Genomic DNA, 21,020 nt, shown 5'->3' with positions numbered 1-21,020 from the left:
GAGGGCCGAGACTAACCCGGAGCATCCATCTGGGTCAATATATCAGTGTGCAATTTTACTCTTACGTAACTTCAGGAATTATTTTTAAGGGTTATACGAGATACTGAGAACTCAGAACTCACCTGGATAAACAAGTTGAAGCTGAAACTTCTTAAGGAGATGTGCTTTTACTGGCATAGGGTCCTGAGTTGATGATTGGAAGAGGCATGGAAGAAACGTGTAAAGGAAAAAAAGCAAAGTGCCTGTTATTGTGTGGTTATACCATGAACACCAATGTTTTCATCTCGAGGCTTTCTAACCCATTAGGAGCACATAACACATCTCATTTTTTAGAGGGCTTTGACTATTCCTGTTTCTTCATATACTTCATATACTTAATACTCGTAATGGTACATGAAAAACTCAGCTTGAGAAGAAAACAGTGTTAGTGCTATTTGTTCAATTTAAGAATAGATGAGACAGTAAAAGAGAAACAGAAAAATCTAAAGTCATAGAGACCCTTTAAAAATAATCCAGGTGTTTAAATTTGGGCTCCTGTCACAGGCATAAGTTGGAAGATCTGAGATCCAAGGATTCTGTGAACGGACACAAAAACATGTCCTCAGAATAAACATAAATTTGGACTTAGCATGACTCTTGTTGGATGCCTTATTTCCCTGTAAGGTACTTGAATGTAGAACCAAACTTCAGAATCCAGAAAAAGCAGACTAGATTTGTAAAAGTCCAATCAAATGAAAATGTATGGTTGTTCTATAATAGATGACCTTCTTGACAAATAACATGTCTTAATTTTCTTCATGTCTTGGAGATTTGCTTATGGTTTTAAAAAGTTACTGAGGGAAGGTAGTCCTATTCCAGTTTGCTAGGCATTATAGAGACTGATAATTAAGAATGTCCTATGTCCTATGGAAATTTCATTATGAGAAGGCAAGAGTGCCTTTAAAAATCTGAGGAATAAATAAGATTTGTGTGCAGGCATAACTTGGAGATACTGTTGGTTTGACTCCAGACAACTGCAGTAAAGCAAATATCAAAGTGAGTCAGATGAATTTTTTGGTTTCCCAGTACGTGTGAAATTTATGTTTACACTATACTGTAGTCTATAAAGTGTGTAATAACATATCTAGAAATATATATATCTATACACATACCTTAATTTAAAAAATACTTTATTGCTAAAAAATGCTAACCATCGTCTGAAGTTTTCTGCCAGTCTTTTGGCCAATGGAAGTTCTGGCCTCGACATTGATGGCTGCTGACTGAGCAGGGTAGTGGTTGCTGAAGGTTGGGATGGCTGTGACAGTTTCTTAAAGTAAGGCAGCAATAAAGTTTACTGCATTGACTCTTTCACGAACAATTTCTCTGTAGCATGCAATGCTGTTTGGTAACATTTACCCACAGTAGAACTTCTTTCAAAATGGGAGTCAGTCTTCTCAAACCCTGAAGCTGCTTTATCAACTAAATTTATATGATATTCTAAATCCTTAGTTATCACGTCAACAATCCTCATGGCATCTTCACCAGGAGTAGTTTCCATCTCAAGAAGCCACTTTTTTGCTCATCCATAAGCAGCAGCTCCTCATCTGTGCAAGTTTTATCAAGAGATTGTGGCAGTCCAGTCCCATCTGCAGGCTAATTCTAGTTCCCGTGCTGTTCCCACCACAGTTACTTCTACCACTGAAGTCCTGAACCCTCACCGTCATCCATGAGGTTGGAATCAGCTTGTTGATGTTCATGTTGATGTCTTGATCTCTTCCCATGAATCACGAATGTTCTTAATGGCATCTAGAATAGTGAATATTTGTCCAGGTTCTCAATATACTTTGCCCAGATCTATCAGAGGAATCACTATCCATGGCAGCCATAGCTTTACAAAATGGATTTCTTATATAATGACTCCTTGGTCCATGGACTGCAGAAGAGATGTTGTGTTAGTGGGCATGAAAATAGCAGTAATCTCACTGTGTATCTCCATCAGAGCTCTTAAGTAACCAGAGCATTATCAATGAGCAGTACTGTTTTTTATTTTTTTTAATTTCAATTAACCAGCAAATAGGACAATCATTAGTTTTTGATGTAGTGTTCAGTGATCCATTAGTTGCATATCACACCCAGTGCTCATCAGATCATGGGCCCTTCTTAATGCCCATCACCCAGTTACTCTATCCCCTAACCCCCTCTCTTCTGCAACCCTCAGGTTGTCTCCTGGGGTCAAGAGTCTCTCTTGGTTTGTCTCCCTCTCTGATTTCTTCCCATTTAGTTTTCCCTCCCTTTCCCCTATGGTCTTCTGCGCTATTCCTCATGTTCCACATAGGAGTGAAACCAAATGACAGTTGTCTTTTTCTAATTGACTTATTTCACTTAGCATAATCCCCTCCAGTTTCATCCATGTCAATGCAAATGGTAGGTATTCAACCTTTCTGATGGTTGAGTAATATTCCATTGTCTATATGAACCACATCTTCTTTATCCATTTATCTGCTGAAGGGCATCTTGGCTCCTTCACAGTTTGGCTATCATGGACATTGCTGCTATGAACAATGGGGTACAGGTGCCCCTTCATTTCACTACATTTGTATCTTTGGGATAAATACCCAGTGGTGCAATTGCTGGGTTGTAGGGTAACTCTGTTTTTTTCTTGAGCAACCTCTGTACTATTTTCAAAAAGTAGTAGTATTTTAAAAAGAATCTTTTTTTCTGGGTAGTAGTTCTCAACAGTGGGCTTAAAATATTCAATAAACCGTGTTGTAAACAGATGTGCTGTCATCCAGGTTTTGTTCTTCCATTTATGGAGCACAGGCAGAGTAGATTTAGTATAATTCTTAAGGGTTCTAGAATTTTCAGAATGGTAAAGGAGCACTGGCTTCTGCTGAAAGCCCCAGCTGCATTAACCCCTAACTAGAGAGTCAGCCTGTTCTTTCAAGCCAGCCATTGACTTCTCCTCTATTGCTATGATGTCCTAGATGGCATCTTCCCATAGACAGCTATTTTATCTACTCTGAAAATCTGTTGTCTAATGTAGCCAGCTTCATGAATGATCTGAGCCAGACCTTTTGGAGAACTTCCTACAGCTTTTACATCAGCACTTGCTACTTCACCTTGCAACTTTCTGTTATGGAAATAGCTTTTTCCCGTAAACCTTATGAACCCACTTCTGAAAGCTTCAGACTTTTCTTCTGCAGCTTCCGCACCTCCCTAGCCCTCACAGAATTGAAGAGAGTTAGCACCTTGCTCTGGATTAGGCTTTGGCTGAAGGGAATGTTGTGGCTGCTTTGATCTTCTGTCCAGACCACTCAGACTTTCTCTGTATCAGCACTAAGGTTGTTTCTCTTTCTTGTCATCTGTATCTTCACTGGAGTAGAACTTTTCATTTCCTTCAGGAACTTTCCCTTTGCATTCACAACTTGGCTTACCTAGGCTAGAAGCTAGGCTCTTCTGCCAGTCTTGGCTTTCAGCATGCCTTCCTCACTAAGCGTAATCATTTCTAGGTTTTGATTTAAGGGGAGAGACCTGTGACTCTTCCTTTTCTTTGAAAACTTTAGAGGCCAGTGTGGGGTTATTAATTGGCCTAGCTTCAGTAACAGTTGTCTCTCAGGGAGTAGGGAGACCTGAGCAGCAGGAGAGAGATGAAGGACCTGGTCAGTGGAGCAGTCAGAACACACACATTTATGAGTATTTTTACCATTCTATATAGGCACCCAAAACAAGCAATCGCATCATCAAAGATCACTGAGCACAGATCACCATAACAAATATAATAATAATGCAAAAGTTTGAAATATTATGAGAATTACCAAAATGTGACACAGAGATACCAAGTGAGCAAATACTGTGGGGAAAATGGTACCACCAATGAACATGCTCCACACAGGGCTGCACAGATGTTCAATCTGAAAAGAAAAAAAGAAAGAAAAAAACTATCTGGGAAACACAGTATAGTAAAGCAAAGCACAATAAAACAAGGTATGCCGGTAGTCCATGAAACCTGAAAATAAGGTATTCCTAATGTTAAAGGAGACTCTGCTCTGCCTTGTATAGATGAACTTAAAGTGACAACGTTTATAAATTACTAAAGACTGATTTATTGCAACCTAAAGCCTGAGAAAACTCACCTGCCAATTGGTAGGGCTTTGCCACACACCCGAGAGTTCAAATGAACCAAGAAAAAGCTGCTAATAATTCTCCTTAATCCTTTCTCGTAGGCCTGGACCAACATGGTGCTAACCGTTCTCAACCAGATTCAGATCCTTCCAGACCAGACCTTCACAGCCCTCCAGCCGGCGGTGTTCCCATGCATCAGCCAGCTGACCTGCCACGTAACAGACATCAGAGTGCGTCAGGCTGTGAGGGAATGGCTGGGCAGAGTGGGCCGGGTCTATGACATCATCGTGTAGAAGATTCACATTGAGGAAACACAATCTCGAAGGTTAGAGAATGCCCACCAATCCCCAATGGATAGCATTTGCCCCACCACCAGCCCCACTGAAACCAGTGTCTTGGAGAAGAGTCTACCCATCCCTCGCTAATCAGCACTGGGGCCATTCTGGACACTCACCTTGTATTTGGAGGACACCAATGATACTCTGATTTTGCACATCATTTCAGAAAAGTCTCCATTCTTTGACACGTTTCTAAATCTTGATGTTTATTTCCCAGTGCTTTTGCCTGCCATGCTACTCCCAAAAGGAGTCGTCCTTCAAAGGACTACACCACACTGATCCATTTGATTTTTTCCCTTTTAAATGCAATTGTTAAGGAAACATCCACTGGTAAGTCATGCTGGTGTGTAGGCACTCTGGCATCTAGTAGTGGACATTCTTCATCGGAGGAAGATTTCCATTATGATTATGGGCTTAGCAGGGAAGAAGACAGCTGGAAAAACAATTCTGGGTGTCATAAGTAAGAAAGGGAGGACTTTCTCTGTAACATGTTCCAGAACATTTCAAAGTTGTCCTAAATTGTCAAGATTTTCTGGTTGGCATAACCAACTTTTTTAAAGGTGCTGTTGTGCCTTTATTTCCCTATTTCTCAAGGAAGAAAATGCTTTCCTGGCAAGGTTTTAAGTCTGTGTCCTGGCAGCTGTTGACACACAGCTCCCAGTACAGTGGCTGATACAGTTCTCGCCAGGAGACGTGAGACTTGCCCTGCCACCCTGGCTTCCCATTAGTCTTTGCTTTTTGCTCCCAAGGCCAAACAGGAAAGGAAAGGGAAAAAATGGTGCCTTAGTTTCTTGTTGCACAGACATTTCTATGCTCCAGTTATCTGAACATAAGGCAGAACATCAGGTTTTTAAGAAAACAAAATGTTAAAATGCAACTCATTTTGTATCAGCACCCTTGGAGGAAAGGACTCCGTTCTCCATGCAGCGAGCAGACTTCTCAGGGAGCGGGGCAGGAAGTGGGGTGGTAGGGAGACAGCTGGGAGGGGTGAGAAAGGAGAGTGGGAGGAAGTCATTTGAAACCTTAAAATATTATACAAGCGTCCCATCAAATTGCAGTGTCCGACATCCAAGCTCTAGTCTCAGAAGAAAAGAAAACTGAAGGAGGAGGGGACCCGGTGAAATTTAGGACATTAAGTTTTTCAATTTAAAATATTTGTCCTCTCAGGAAAGTAAATTTACCCTATGTCTGAGGTCTTTCTAAATGGCTATTTTTACATGGATTTTTTTTTTTTTTAGATAGAACTAGAAAATTAATTTGGAAACTTTATCTTATTTACAACATACTCTGTAGTTCTTAAATTATAATAATTGAAACGCCTCAGTCAGGCCCACTCGTTCGTGTACATTCTAGAAAGTAGAGTTAGTTGCTAAGACATATGTTATCATTTTCCCAGGCCCTAAAAATGTGTTCATAATTGAGTATCATTCTTTTAAAATAAAACATCAACTCTTCGGTATAGAAGTAAGGATTTAAAACTTAGAACTTTACTCAGTGCTGGATTTGTAAACTTTATCTTCCTTGAGAAATATGTAACTATCTACAAGGTTAAGATGAAGACAGGGTTCCCTGATTTATTTAGGCAAACTAAAAGAACCCCATCATTCCATATACCATCTAGAAATCACCACAGAGTTCAGAAGACATATTTCAGTTCCACAACATACTCTCTTTGCCTTCGGTTTTACCCCATAGACAAATAAGTTTAGAAACAGATCAACTATTTGATCTTAAGCAATGACCTTCGGGGATAGCAATGAGCTATAGTCTATATAATTTTTACATTTTGGAAGTAGAATTGAAAGGTACGTTCTCTTTTTTGTTTTAACAAAAGCTACAAAAAGAAACAGAATCACCATGATTTACTGCTTATCTGAGGTTTAGCTCCCCTTTTTCCCATGAGGACCCCAAAATTTACTTTGGGGGTGAGGAAGAAACTTCAGTAGAGTGTCAAATCAGAATAATTATAAAATGCTTATATGTAGCAACTTTTTAAGAAGTATAAAAATTCAAGCAAAGCCAGTTTCAATGTAGAATGTCATGTGCCAGAGTATGTTAATTGTTTAGAAATCAGAATCCATTCTCCCATAGATTTTCTATTATGATATCCAAGGCTAGTTTATGAAAATAAACTTTTCACAGGTTCCAAGAATTAAAAAGTGAGGAATTGTACATAGTTCTTTACCTACAGTTTTTAAGATGGTTTTGGCCCCTTCCCATCATGTATTCTGCAGTCTACCCCAAGGTCTACATTCGTCTCTGCCCATTTCCATTCCCAGCATACCCCGTGCTACAGATCTACATCAGATTTGAAGCAGAAAGCTAACTAAACCACCTTAATGCTTCCCAGAGGTATTTGCAGTTGTATTTGCCTGATGCAAACAATCTCTAATGAATAGGACTTCAGGGCACAGTGAAGTCTGTCTTCTCCAGGGGTGGAGAGGAACCCTAAGTAGATAAGCGATCCCTTTCCAGACTGCCCTGGTCAACCACTCACACTCTCTTGGTGTCTTGGCTTCTGCCTTTCCCCATCTCTTCCTTCACTCCCTCTAGCCCAGGGTCTCTGAAAGACCAAGGTCAAGACAGCCTTGGTGGTTAAAAACAGTCACTACCATATATTTACTGATCTAAGCAGAATAAGATTTTCATGTTGCTTTCAGTTGCCTGTATTTACTCTAAGGTTGGGAATTACTCTTTAATATTTTGGTAAAGTATGTATCATGAAAGCACTTAGAAAATTGAAAGTGTGTAGGAATTCCTGGCCACCAAGCAGACCACACTTATCATCAGATTTTTCCTTGCCATAAGGGCAGAGTTTGATGGAAGGCTAAGATCTCTCCCAGCACTTGCCTCTCCTGATTAGCTTCTAAAAATGGTTGGGCTGCCTCTTTACACCACCTTATTATCTCTCCCCTTATGATTATTTTCTAGCCTTCACCATCAATATAAAACTAAGACATTTTCTACCATCTTTATGCTATTTAGTGACTGATCAAGGCAGATTCTAACATACATAACAGCTCAGATTAAAATATTTGCAATCAAATGTGACAAAGACTTAACATAATTCAAAAGTACCTTTAAATGGAAACTTCTTGGCACAGTATCACCAGGCTTTTAGTTTTTGCTGTTTTAAGAAGAAGGCTTATACAGAGTCAGTAGAGAAAGTCAAATGATCTATAACCATAAGAAGGTAATGCAATTGTATAATGAATAACCCCTGACTTCCTCCAAATACATCACAAGGCTGCTTAGGTAGGAAAGTTTTTTTCAGAAAAGAAAATCCTTTTGTGCTCCACCCATCAAACTAAGCAGAATAAAGACCTTTGTTGGGAGCTGTTAACCACAGCAAGAATTTACAAACCATAGGGCGTGGTGACATTTGACAAGAGCCACTGTGAATGTAGACCTGACCTGCATTAGCATTCCATTCTCACAATAACCTGGCCGAACGGGCATAGATGTCCTCATATTTTTTCAGATGAGGATACAGACCCAGGGAGGTTAAGAAACTGGCCTGAGATAGCCAATAAATGGCAAAACTCGTTGCCAAAGAGGTGTTCCTGAATTTGAAGGCCATGCTCTCTACGACACTGTGCTCAAAGTACACAGAGTAAGCACTTTAGTGTTTCAAGGAATTAAAAAGTTAAAATGAGTTGAAAATATCTGATTGGTGTCCCAGATCTGCTATGATATAGGGATTTTTCAAATAGGGTTTTAAAAAAAGAAAAAGCTAGTGATTCTACAGAGAAAGATCCATGTAACATAATATTTTAAGTGAACATAAAACAAGGTCTGAACTTGAATCTTAAAACAAGCCTTCCGTGGTAATTTAGAAAACTTGCCTAATTAGTTGGAAATGATGGAATAGTATTGCTTATGGCCAGCTGCTACACAGAAAAGCGTGGCAGTCTGTGTCCAGAATGACATACACGGTTGGTAAACTTTTTTCAATTGTCATTGAACCACTCAAAATAAAGTGCCCTGTAGCCAACAGTGCCTCTCTACTTGCTTCCCTGGGAAGTATACAGTAGGAAATACGGAAGTCATCATCAAAGTTTGGGAATATGCAAAATAAATTATAACCAGTTTTCAAATGCACTCTCTGAAGAGGAAGCTACGGGTAAGACAGGATTGTTTAAAGATCCAGGTACTGGGGGCATCAGGTCAATATCCATAATAACCATGTGCCATATGCCTGAATATTTCTACATACTCTGCAGACAAGGAAACAGGCAGAAGGAAAATCAACATATTGCATTAAGCAGATGACAGAACTTGGATACACATGGGTACCTCTTAGGTGATCCTAGGGACATTTAGTGTGGCCTTAAAAAAGCAAGAGACTCTTTTTAAGCACTTTTTATTGGAAATATGAACTTGCTATGGGGCAAGACTTGTGAAACTAGTAAAGAACTCATAATTATGCTTCATCAAAAAAATTGTGTTCTCTTCCCTCGTAGTGGAGCTATCTAGAAAACTGTTTGTCTCTCTGTGAGCTCCTCTTCCTCTGCTTGTAATTGTTTGTATTTGATGTGGAAGTAAGAAATAGTTTAATATGAAGTTTTGGACTAGAACACCACTTAGATTTCCAAAACACAATTATTGCTTCAGGGAAACAGACCAAAAAAAAAAAATTATCCCCGGGAATAATTTATGAGAAACGCAGTTGAGAACAGTGCTCGATTTCCTCATAAACTATGATACCACTTATTAATTAAAGAAAACTCGATACCACACCACTAGTACCATACAAAACCTTTCCCTTCTATCTGTGTGTCATAATGCATGAGAGCTCCAAGGAGAGACTGGCTGACCATCTCAGCAAGAAAACTTGATCAGCTGCTGGTGAATCCCATCCAGTTATGGTCCTTCCAGCCTTTCAACCACCAAGAATCATTTGTTCTATTAGTTCCTATCCTGAAGGTTAAGTAGTGGTTGTGTAGTATCTTTTGACTTTGTTCTAAAGTGGTTCTCAAACATTAGCACACATCAGGATCACCTGGAGGGCTTGTTAAAACACAGGTTGTTGGGCCCACGCCCAGAGTTTCAGATTTAGTAGGCCTGGATATTTGCATTTCTGACAAGGACCCAGGTGAGGCCAGTGCTGCTTGTCTGGGAACTACACTCTGACAACCGCCTTGAAAAAATTTCCAGCACTACCTTTAAGATCAGCCTGACTTAACAAGCTCAAGAGAAACCCCAAACTGAACCTTGGGCAGACGACTTGGGATTGGATTCTCTACAGCATTCCTATTCCATCTTCCCAGTTTCTAGGTTTATTATACCAACAATTCGGTTTTTTACAAGCTAAAAGACAATGAATGTATCTGTTCAATGGAACAGTGAGATCTGTGTAAACTTCTTGTCTTTGTATTTAGAAACACTGGTTCTACGGATAATCGTTTGTATCATGTTGACCCTTTGACTTGTACTGATGTGATTTTAAATTTCAATATGTAGGGTTTAAGTTTCTTCTGGCATTACAGTTTTACTGTTCCCGTCTCAACTCTGTCACAGCCTTGGCTCCTGGCTTCCAGAGGTTTTTGAGTAGTTGCTTGCTTGCCAGTAGGTTTCTCTCTCTCATTAGTTACCCAAATATTGGCACTTCAAAATGATGTTACACTACTTGATGTACCTTCATCTTTCACTTAACAGGTGTATATTAATATTTTAATTTACTGTGTACCTGTCAAGAGTCTACCAAGTGATTTCAAAGAAATTTGCAAACTGAACAACTCCCTTTTGAGCAGTACATGTGCCTGTTTTAAGGACTTTTCAGTAAACATGGTTGTGTTCGTATCCACACAGCGAAGACTGTATTCTCTCATCTTCCAATGGTGGGAGAAATGTACACATGCATCAGTATGCTTTGGGAATACAGTGAAATCATAATTCAAATATAGGTGGGGCCTTAGTTTACTTCTTAACATTTTGATTAATTAGCTTTGGAAATTCTTTTTGCATTAAAAAAAATAAGAATTGTCGAATAATTCAAGAGAAAAAACTTAAGTACTTTAAAATTATCATCCACATATAAACTATAGTAATTACATGTCATTCTTATTGATTTAATTTTCTCTAAATCCTTCTGCTTGAATATTCTGACATCATTTAAATTACTTTAGATTATTGTATGAACAGAAGGTAATGACAATATTTGCTAGAATTAGTGAGATCAGAAAGCATGTCAAAGTGCTAATGATACTAAAGAATCAAGTTCTTGCTTCTGTGGATGGAAATGATCGAAGTGGTTTATTTCACTTTTGTTTTCCATAACCTGTTTTGGAAATTAGGTTTACTTTTAGTTCTTCTAATAGTAATTGATTTTCAAATTAAATTTAAAATAGTAATCTCTAGGAATAATTTATTTCCAACTTATGTTACCAACTGGTGCCAAAAAAGGGAGGGGGGAATCTAAAAGCCAGTCTTTCGAACTACCATACAATATGTTTTCAAGTTAGGGAATCTTGGGCCCTGACACTACCAGCCACCAGTGGTCACCCATGGCTACCTCATAATTACATGTGGGCCACCTTGTATTCCTCCCTTGGCAATTCTTCCATCTAAATTTTGTTGGAAGTGGCTCTCTTTAATAAAAATTCATTTCCTGCTAAATAGGCAAAACTGGACAAAGATTAATGGTGTTGATATTTTGGGTTTCACTTCAATGGAAACCATACGGTAGGATATCCAGGTATGGCATGATAGGGGCAGGAACAGGTGCCTAGAGGGAAAGAGAAATTTCACTTATTTTTCTTTGTTGATTTGTTTTCAGTGGATGGGTGGGGGGTGGGAGGAAGGGAGCTAAGAATAAGATGTCTATTGCCCTAATCATGCCAAAAGACTATTATTTAAGATTATTTTCCTGCTTTTCTAAGAGAAATAAATTACATTATAAACAGTTCCCCAACTACCATTTCCCACTCTAAATAAAGCCAGTGGGTGGTAAGGATTCTTTTATCCCTTCTTATACTATGCCAAAGAATTGACTTGTTTCCACTAAAAATTATAAATAAGTGAAGCTTGGTATAGCCATAATGATTTGAGTCAGTATACCATTCTATCTATAAAATGCAGCATTCATCCTTGCAATCCCATTCACCAGGAGCCTTGAAACATTTTGTTTACTCCAAAGGACTTGTCAAGGAAGTACAGTTTTTATTTTTCCTTCTTATTTAGTTTGCTCACATTAATAAAAAAAAATTAATTAAAAAAAAGAAACCCTGAAACTACTCTCCTTTGTATGTTGATAAACTGTTTGATTTGATAGAATCTGTCTGTTCATTGTTTAACAGGTCCCTGTAAGCAAGCTTGCAAGTGTATTTTGTGTACATTTTATCTGAAGTGAAAATGAAAATTCTAAAGAGAAAATATTTTAAAAGATATTGTATTTATGTTGCCTGTGTTGTAGAATAAAAATTCAAATGCATTAAAAAAAAAATCTATGTGAAACAGTTATCTTTACCTAGTAAGTATATCAAAATAATTTATATAAATACCTTATGTTTATAGAATTTGGCCAAAAGAATGAGGTTCCTTTCTCCATGGAATTTCACAACTGAATGAAGAGGCACCTTCCAGTTCCATAACACAGAGATGGTCACTGTTAACAACTGGGTACATGCCTAGAAAGTACATTTAAAGATATATATATATATATATATATATATATATATATATATATATATAACCTATATATAATTTTTTTAATATTTTATTTATTTATTTAAAGCAGGCCTCACACCTAACTGAGGTCTGAATTCAGAATCCAGAGATCAAGAGTCCCATGCTCTACTGACTGAGCCAGGAGGGCACCCCTATAGTTATCTTTCTTCTTTAAAATAAATTCACAGTATCAGTAGATAATGATGGAATTTATTCATTACAAAAATTGTTTCCTTTTGTTCATAAATAATTAAATCCCTCAATTAATAGAAATAATATTATTAGAAGGTAGTTATTGAAAAGAAAATACACCCACTTTTAACGTCATGGTCTTATTAAATTGCAGCTTTAAAACTATTTCAAAAGCCTATAATAGTATAAACCTAGGCATCATCATGCCTAAATTGTGCAAAGCTGGCCATCAGAAGGATAAAAGTAGTACATGATGCCTAGGGATGGAATCTGTGTACATGACTTTAAACCATGATTCTCATTCTATCATACACTGGCAATCTCACAGTTGTATCACAAAGACACTGTCCCTTTCCTCTTATGGATAAAATAAAACTATAATAGATACTACTATACTTTGCATGTGGACATCACAAATATAAGTGACTTGGGGCACCTGGGTGGCTCAGTGGTTTAAAGCCTCTGCCTTCAGCTCAGGTCATGATCCCAGGGTCCTGGGATTGAACCCTGCATCGGGCTCTCTGCTCAGCACAGAGCCTGCTTCCCTCTCTCTCTCTGCCTGCCTCTCTGCCTACTTGTGATCTGTATTTGTCAAATAAATAAATAAAATCTTTAAAAAAAAAAAAAAAAACAAATATAAGTGACCAGCCAAGTTCATGGATGGAGAGGAGCAGAGCCAAGGTGGCCCTGGACTTGAGCCTAAAAAGCAGAGCCCACATCCCAAGCTTCACCCCTTCCCGGGAGTGGGAAAACCATACAACATTTGAGTACAGAGTTCAAGGTTCCCACACTGTAAAATGAATAAAAACTCTAACCTCAGAGCTGCTTCAAGATAACACGAAAGCCCCAAAGTTGCAGTGCTTTGTAAATGCTAATGACTACTAAATGTAGTACTACTATGTGCTGGAGAATAAGCCATCTCAGAAATAGTGCCACTATTTTGCAAGATGATTTATACTTGAGACCTCATGTGTACATGCTTTTGACATTCATACCCATGAATACACTCCAACACAAAAAGCCTAACTTCTGTGCCAATCATATACAAGGAGGTTGGCAGCCCAGATGCAGATCTCTTTAATCAAACATTTTGGAAATAAATTCCAGGTCAATAGCCAGTTCTTCCATTATTAATATCCAGCAATGAATATAATATGTGCATTAATCTATATGTATTTCTTTAAAGTAGAGACTTGATATGCTTCAGCTATTTGGCTTATGATCAAAACTTGCATAATCTAGCTTTGATAAATATTTCATCTCACTCATTAGAAAATTCACTTTCCCATCTGGCTTAAAGGTAGGTTCAATAAGAAAGTGAAAATAGAATTGAAGCATAATGTAATATTGTGGCTTTCACATATTGACAAACATTCCTGTTATCTCCAGCCTTTGAAAGAATACTCTAAAAGCTTGCCTTTTCTCTCTTCCTTGTTTATTTTTATTTATAGGTTCCTAGTTACAACATCAAGCCATAGGCACCCCTAATCTGCCCCACTAACTTAATCAGATAGCTCAAAATGTTTTGTTGTCAGAGAAACAAACTCTCCAGTTTAATGATCTCATGCAAACTAAGAGAGGGCAACAGCATAATTAAATCCCAGAAAAGTTTATAAGCAGTTTCTAAATCAGGGAAAAAAAAAAAGTTGATCTCAACCTGAAAGGATCAAATTTACAACAGTCTAGACCTGGGAACCCAAACACTGAACTTCAGTAGACTTTGACCTGGTTTCCCAGTCTCTTGCAGAGAATAACCTTCAAGAAGATATATTAGATGATAAATGTTGTGATGCAGAAGGCTCCATCATACCTCAACTTGAAAAAATAAGAATCAAAGTTACCAGTTGTAAAGAAGATACTGTTGGCTATATTACAGTTAAAAATTCAATATTCCATCGAATCAGTAAATACTCAATGGGTTTTCTAAGATGACAATAGGTTATAAAAGTAACATTATTCTAAAAGCCTAGAATAGATTTTTCTTTCAAGTGGGAGGAATAGATACTACCACGGACTGTGAGGTCAAACCATTTGGAAATGGGCTTGTTGGAAAACTGAGCCTTATCAACTGAAGACACTGGCAGTGTTTACATTAGTACAAATTTAGGGAATTAAATTGTACATTATTAAATTGGTAAATTTATTTTAAGTAGCTCTTAGTCCAATGAGGTGGAATAGCCTATAAAACCCTTGGGGATTAGAGCATGCACTAAGGATAAAAATTGTATCTCCTCTCACCAGGTCTCCTTCAGCCCCCTGCAAGGTTTGGCTGCCGGAGGGTTTAGTTGGGGCGTGGGGGGTGGGGGTGATGCTCTGCCCCATCCCACACACACACAGCTGGCCTGTGTCCTGCTTCCTTCCCTCTCATGCCACTCCAAGGAATCAAACGGTAAGAAGTTAACATAATCATAGGTGCACGGGCTTCATTACTTATCAGAATAACCGGGACTGTGTCTTTCGTGAAACTGTTGACTGGCCAATATTCAGGAATGGGCATAGATACAGAATTACAGGACCAGATCCCTGATTCAAAGATTACAGATGAATCTACCAGGGCTTCTTCCTTAACAAGTAATCAAGATATTAATTCATGTTCTTTTTTCTCCCCATATTCAAGTAGGTAACTGGCTCAGGGGTTCACTGTTTCAGGGAGGGTTATGATGGGGCAGAAGGACAATGAGTTGCCTGGGACATTTTTTGGCTCTTATACTCCAAAAGCCTAAGCCATACACATACATGTGCATATATATATGTATGTACACACACATAGTTTGGGCTTTTTAAATATGGGTTTTGAGGGAAGAATGCCATTGAAAGGGAGATTATAGACAAATTCTCCAGGGTAGAAACATAAGGAGAAAGAATTCCCTTGTCCTTGACTAGAAGTGAATCCCCAGGGATGTAAGGAAGCAGGGAAAAAAGGTTCAGTAGCAGAAAGACCGTAGGTCAGGGAGGACCATTGCAATGACAAGACTGTAAGAGCCCAGAGAAGGCCGGTCCGCATGGTGTTCCTTGGCTGCAGGTTGACCAGCTAGCCTGGGAAAAATCCGCAGTCTCTGGCCGTGGCACAGGGTAGCAAAAAGATCTCCACACCTCATGCTGTAGAAGCAGCAGAGCGAGCAGGCACCTGTAGAGAACAGAAGCTTGGAATACTTTTTTTCATTGAGTCAGAAAAAAATAAAGATCAAAATGTGATACATGAAGCTGTGGGCTGAGATTTATACCTGATTTTGTAACGAATAATCTAAAAATCGCAGTATGTCTGATTTTGTAAGGTGACTGGAATGGAGGGTAGATAGGGGATACAGTTGCCCCCACAAATGCAAAGTTATTTCCAAGGAAGGGCCAACTGAGTTGACAATTGACAAGACCCCTCCCCCCCAGGTTCAATGTCCATGGCCCTCAGGGTCAAAAAGTTGTCTGCCCCCTTTGGGAGCAAGTCTGTCTCATCAGATCATGAAGAATTGGGCTCCCAAACTGTCTCCGCTTAGATGTCTGAGCTGTTTTGACCAAGGGCAGTTTGGTTCCTCCAAATGGGCAGGGCTCCATTGCTGCAGATAAACATAGTCAGTTTATCCTCTACCTGATTCCAGATCCTTCCTCCTATTTGCTTCTGGGTGAACCTAAGCAGCTCACCTCCTAGTCTACAAGCAGCTACAATAGTCCCACTTCAGGTTTTACCTAACCAGTAAAAGACAGCACCCATCCATGTGTATTATAGATGAATGCAGACTTAGAACTAGTTTCTTTATGTAATCATCATAAGAAATATAACAGGACAACAGTTTGCAGAGTGACTTCAACCTCTGTCAAAATCACGCCTCCCCCGCCTATAAGCGGCCTGCCCATCTGGCTCATGTATGTCCATTACTAGCTCAGCTACCCTAGACAGTCCCAAGCTGGGATGTGTATAACAGCCACTTGACTGATTGTTGAACTTGCAGGTGTCCAGGCCTTGCCTCAGAAATTCAGACCCAGGAAAAATGAGGCAGGGCTCAGAAATCTGCAAGGCAACAAGCTTTCAAAAGTATTCTGATACAGAAAACCTGTGGATCACTCTTCAAAAATTATTCTAAGATGCTTTGCCTTATTCTAAGATTCTTACTCAAAGAATCTGTTTCTAAGTATCTGATGTATAATCTGACCTAAAATTAAAACCTGAAAGTTTGGTCCTTAAATATAAATGTTTAAGTTGGAGGCCCAGAAATACTGTAGCTGCTCAAACCTTTACTTGCCCAGATAGCTTCACTTTAGAGCAGAGGTTTGTAACTTAGGATTCCCGAGAAATTAAGGGGTTGATGAACAAGAAAAGGAAAAATTATAGCTTTGTTTTCCCTATCTTCTTTTTTTATGTAATCTCTCCACCCAACATGTGGCTCAAACTTAAAACCCCAAGATCAAGAGTCACATACTCTACCAACTGAGCCAGCCAGGCACCTCCTATTTTCACAGACTTCTAACTGAAATTTAACATGGCCTTCATTTTTTATTATAGGCCCCATGACATTGGCAGGCCTATGACTGGTTTCCCACAAAGGCTACAGATCTTTCCCTATTAGAGATCCCTCAAAATTCCCATACTTGGGACTAGTTTTGTTTCCTTTTCTAATAAAATGTATTTTACCATATGCACTTAAAGGTATTTAAAATACTTTAAATTATTCTGAAAAAGGATTCATAGCCTTCTCCAAACCGCAAGAAATCTATGGCACAATAATCAGCTAAAGAAATTCTGTCCAAAGCGGGGCCTGGGTAGCTCACTGGGTTAAGCCTCTGCCTATGGCTCAGGTCATGGTCCCAGACTCCTGGGATCCAGCCCGGCATCAGGCTGTCTGCTCAGCAGGGAGCCTGCTTCCCCCCCCCCCTCCCCGCCCTTTCTCTCTGCCTGCCTCTCTGCCTATTTGTGATCTCTTTCTCCCTGTCAAATAAATAAAATCTTTAAAAAAGAAAAGAAAATTCTGTCCAAAATTCTCATAAGGAAGAATGGCTGTAAATCTGGGGTAAATGCATCAAATCACGTTTGGGGTAAGAGCATTTTCTCTCTCATGTCACCTTATATTTTAGTGTGATCACCTGGGAATCAGAAGCCCTAATTCCAGTTTCAGATTAGCACTGTTTGTCAGCAAAATTACCTCTGAGTCTCATTCCCTCACTTGCCATGTGACAGGGCTGGTAAAGTGATTGCCAATGGCACTTGAAACATAAACCATTCCACTTTCCTGACCAAAATTCTGATAGCAAGACAGTTCCTGTAAATTCTCACAAAAGCTCTTGCTTTGGAGGCATTCAAATGGGGACAGTGCACAGAATTTTTTCCGACTAAGAAGAAATGTCTTTTTCCTATAGAGTAAAGCTTACTAAAAATATAATTCTGTACGTATTCATGAATTTTATACAAAATTCCTGTTGGTTTGAATTTTTAAAGCTCTGTAGGAAAAAAAATAGAATGCTCTAAAATCTCCCTCTGCTCATATTGTGAAAAATGAAAAAATTCAATGTTTTTGTCAGATTGGCCCTTTAAATTAAAAAAAAGAAAAGACTAATTTCATATAAATTTTAAAAATTGTTTTGAATTAGAGATATTTCAAAAATAAAAAATAGAGCTAGCAATGGTAAAAGATGAAATGGGCAAAATATCAAACCAAAGAATTAACTTTAAATTCTTATTTAGATTCAGCTTCCCACTAATGAATATACCAGGGACTCCTGGGTGGCTCAGTTGGTTAAGTGTCTGCCTTTGGCTCAGGTCTATGATTCCAGAGTCCTGAAATCAAGTTCCACATGGGGCTCCCTGCTCAGCAGGGAGTCTGCTCCTCCTTGTGCCACTGTCCCCTGCCCCCGCCCCGCTCATGCACACGATCTCTCGAATAATAAAATCTTTTTTAAAAAAATGAATATATTAACTCTTTAGAAGTCTGGAATCAATTTGACTACTAAATTCTAAGCTAATATTTATTCTAAAATATTCAATAACTAATACTGGCAATGATTTTACTGAGGAAATCTGATGAATAAATGGTGAAACCCATTTATTATCACAATCTTACATTATCGGTCTGTAGACTATGAAATAAATTGAGGGGAATTTTACTTACAGCACTAACCCTGGAGCAACAAGACTATTTAATCATAAATCTTCATTATTTTCATTTTTAAAATGAATTCATAGATGATTGAAGTAATTCTTTTCTAAAGATTATTTATTTTAGAGATAGAGGGTGCATATGACCAGAGGTAGAGAGAGGGAAAGAGAAAGAATCCTAAATAGACTTCACACTGCATATGGAGCACAACATGGGGCTTGATCTCGTGACTCTGAGGACCTGAGCCAAAAATCAAGAGTTGGACATTTACTCAACTGAGCAACCCATATGCCCCCAGAAGTAGCCACTTTTTAGAGAAAGGCAAGACTGAGAGGATGGACTTTTTAAAGGAACAGGAGTGTCTGATAATCCACACTTAATCCATCATAAGAAAACTATTTCCTGTCTGAATAGAGCATTAGATTGTGGAGAACCTAAATAAACCCCACATCCAACATTCACTATCTCTATTAGACCTGTGTAGGGCACTTTATGTACAACTGTTCTCAGGAACACTCTACAAGGTGAGTTTCTCAGATACATTTTACAATTGAGGAAAGCAAAGTCTCCAAGCAATGAAAGGGGAAGTAAATTTCTGAAGGTCACAGTAATTGGCAGAGCCAGGATTCAAACTTCAGTCTGACCAGAAAGCCATGCTCTCTCCGTTGGAACATGATACACCTCAAGGTTAAAATTTAAATGAAATTAACAGCCTGGAGGAAGACTTGCCCTGTGCAGTACCTCCAACCTCAATCAGATAAAATCACCTACAAACTTAAATTCAAACATTTTTTTCAGTCAGTACTCTCAAAATAATTGTGTTACATTAGTCCTCACAATGAGAGACAGTCTGGAGTTTTGACCATAGAAAATACAGAATAAATTCATCTGCTACAGGAATAAGCAACATGAAACTCAATTGATGGTTGTATTCAACCAAGCAATCTAGCATTTTGCCAAAGGATAACTTGAGAGAGCTAATACTCATGAAAAACTTAAAAGTCATCTTATAAACACACAATTTTTTGAATTTCTAATTTTATTCTTGCATTAGGTTATGCTGTTGAGAAACTATGTATTCAAACCAAATTATCTCAGCTTCCTTTAGAAATGCCTTCACAAATTAAGATTTAATGTTATGTCCTTGGCTTTTAAAGAAGGTCGATACAAAAATTACCAAATTTGTCTTTTTATAAATCTATATTTATAGTAGTAGGTACTCATTACACTACTCATTTGCTTTCTTATATAAGAAACTCCAAGGAGTTCTTCCCAAATTCAAAGCCAAGGTCTTTGATAACAGTTATTTGATCTTATACTAGATATGAACTTCTCCATTTTTGCTTTAGTTTCCAGGAAACTCAGAACTAAATTCAGGCTGAATAAGAATGCTGAGGAATAAGGGATGAGCAAACCACAAGCACCATTCTACCTACTGCATCTCTTAACTCTCCTTATTCACTCATTGCAACACTTAAACAAGGTAGAGTCAATCATATTATCTTATGGAAGGAAAGTGCATGAAGATCACTTTCCCAAGGAGGCAGCTAGAAAACAGCATTCAAGTCCAGGTCTGAGTCAAATTTCAAGTCTTCCACAGGTGAAAAGAATTGTTTCACTTTTATTCCCTAGTAGCACCTATCCCCTTGCTTTTTCATTTTGTATTGTTTTTGCTTATTAACAGCTTAAAACCTTTTTTTGAGTTAGAAATAAGTTACATGTAAATAAAATATTCCTTCGGGGAATACGTAACCTAGCTAACACTATGAAATAATTAGCATAAATACTTACAAGTTCTCTTAGCCACACCAGATGCCCAAATTTCAGGTCCTTACTAGCCAGAGATGGATCAGTGGCAAAACTCCATGGCATAACCCACAGAATCTGAAGCAGGTGACCCTCAATCCAACTTGGGTCCCTCAGCATCCATGGGGACAGGGAGGGAATGTAGTTTACCAGTCTTTATTTAGATCACATTCTTGTTCAAAGAGTTGAGATCAAGAAGGGAGACAGAGAGATGGCAGAGTAGTAGGATCCTGAGCTCACCTCATCCCATGAACACACTGAGATGTCAGCTATATATATGCAACTAACTCTGAAAGTGACCTGAAGACCAGCAAAACAGACCTTCCACAGTGAATGACAAAAGAGAAGGCCACATTGAAAAGGGTAGGAAGGGTGAAGGCCAGGAACCAAACCCACAGTGAACCTAATCACAAATAGAATACCACAAGCACCACACCCTGTAAGCAGCTCTGGCCAGAAGGGAAGATAACTCCACACACTGATAATATCCACAGTTCCAACAGCCCAGGTTCTTAGCTGGCTGCTCAGGGAGCAAGTTCTGACATTCAGTGTGCCCACATCTGTGGCAGGGAAGCTAATTGCCAACATGTAGGCTGACTGCTGCTCCCAGTCACCAATGAACCTCTGGTTGCCTCAGGCCTCTCCACAGCAGGCAAAACAAACCCTACCCATGTGCTCATAGTAGGCAAAGTGGGCCATTGCACCCAGCTGGGCAGAAAGCAGTGGGAGCTCAGCCACAGCAGTAGGGCCAAACAGCCCATACAGAGGACACCCCTGAAGCACATGGTTTGATGACCAGGGGGTATTGCACTGTGGGGCACCACAGGATCTC

General features: G+C 38.8%; 1 protein-coding gene across 3 annotated transcripts in view; it reads left to right on the top strand.

Annotated features, from left to right (window-relative positions):
• Positions 1-11,883, top strand: part of ARFGEF3 (ARFGEF family member 3) — a 182,397-nt gene extending 170,514 nt beyond the window's left edge. For all 3 annotated transcript variants that reach the window (XM_082731054.1, XM_082731056.1, XM_082731055.1), the window contains one exon: positions 4,203-11,883. In XM_082731054.1, the coding sequence (XP_082587180.1) occupies positions 4,203-4,394 (192 nt within the window). In that variant the 3' untranslated portion in view covers positions 4,395-11,883. The remainder of the gene's footprint in view (positions 1-4,202) is intronic.
• The last annotated feature ends 9,137 nt before the right edge of the window (positions 11,884-21,020 follow it).

This window comes from Mustela nivalis, assembly GCF_964662115.1.
Source record: "Mustela nivalis genome assembly, chromosome: 5".
Taxonomy (NCBI): Eukaryota; Metazoa; Chordata; class Mammalia; order Carnivora; family Mustelidae; genus Mustela; species Mustela nivalis.
This window is presented reverse-complemented; position numbering and strand designations above follow the sequence as displayed.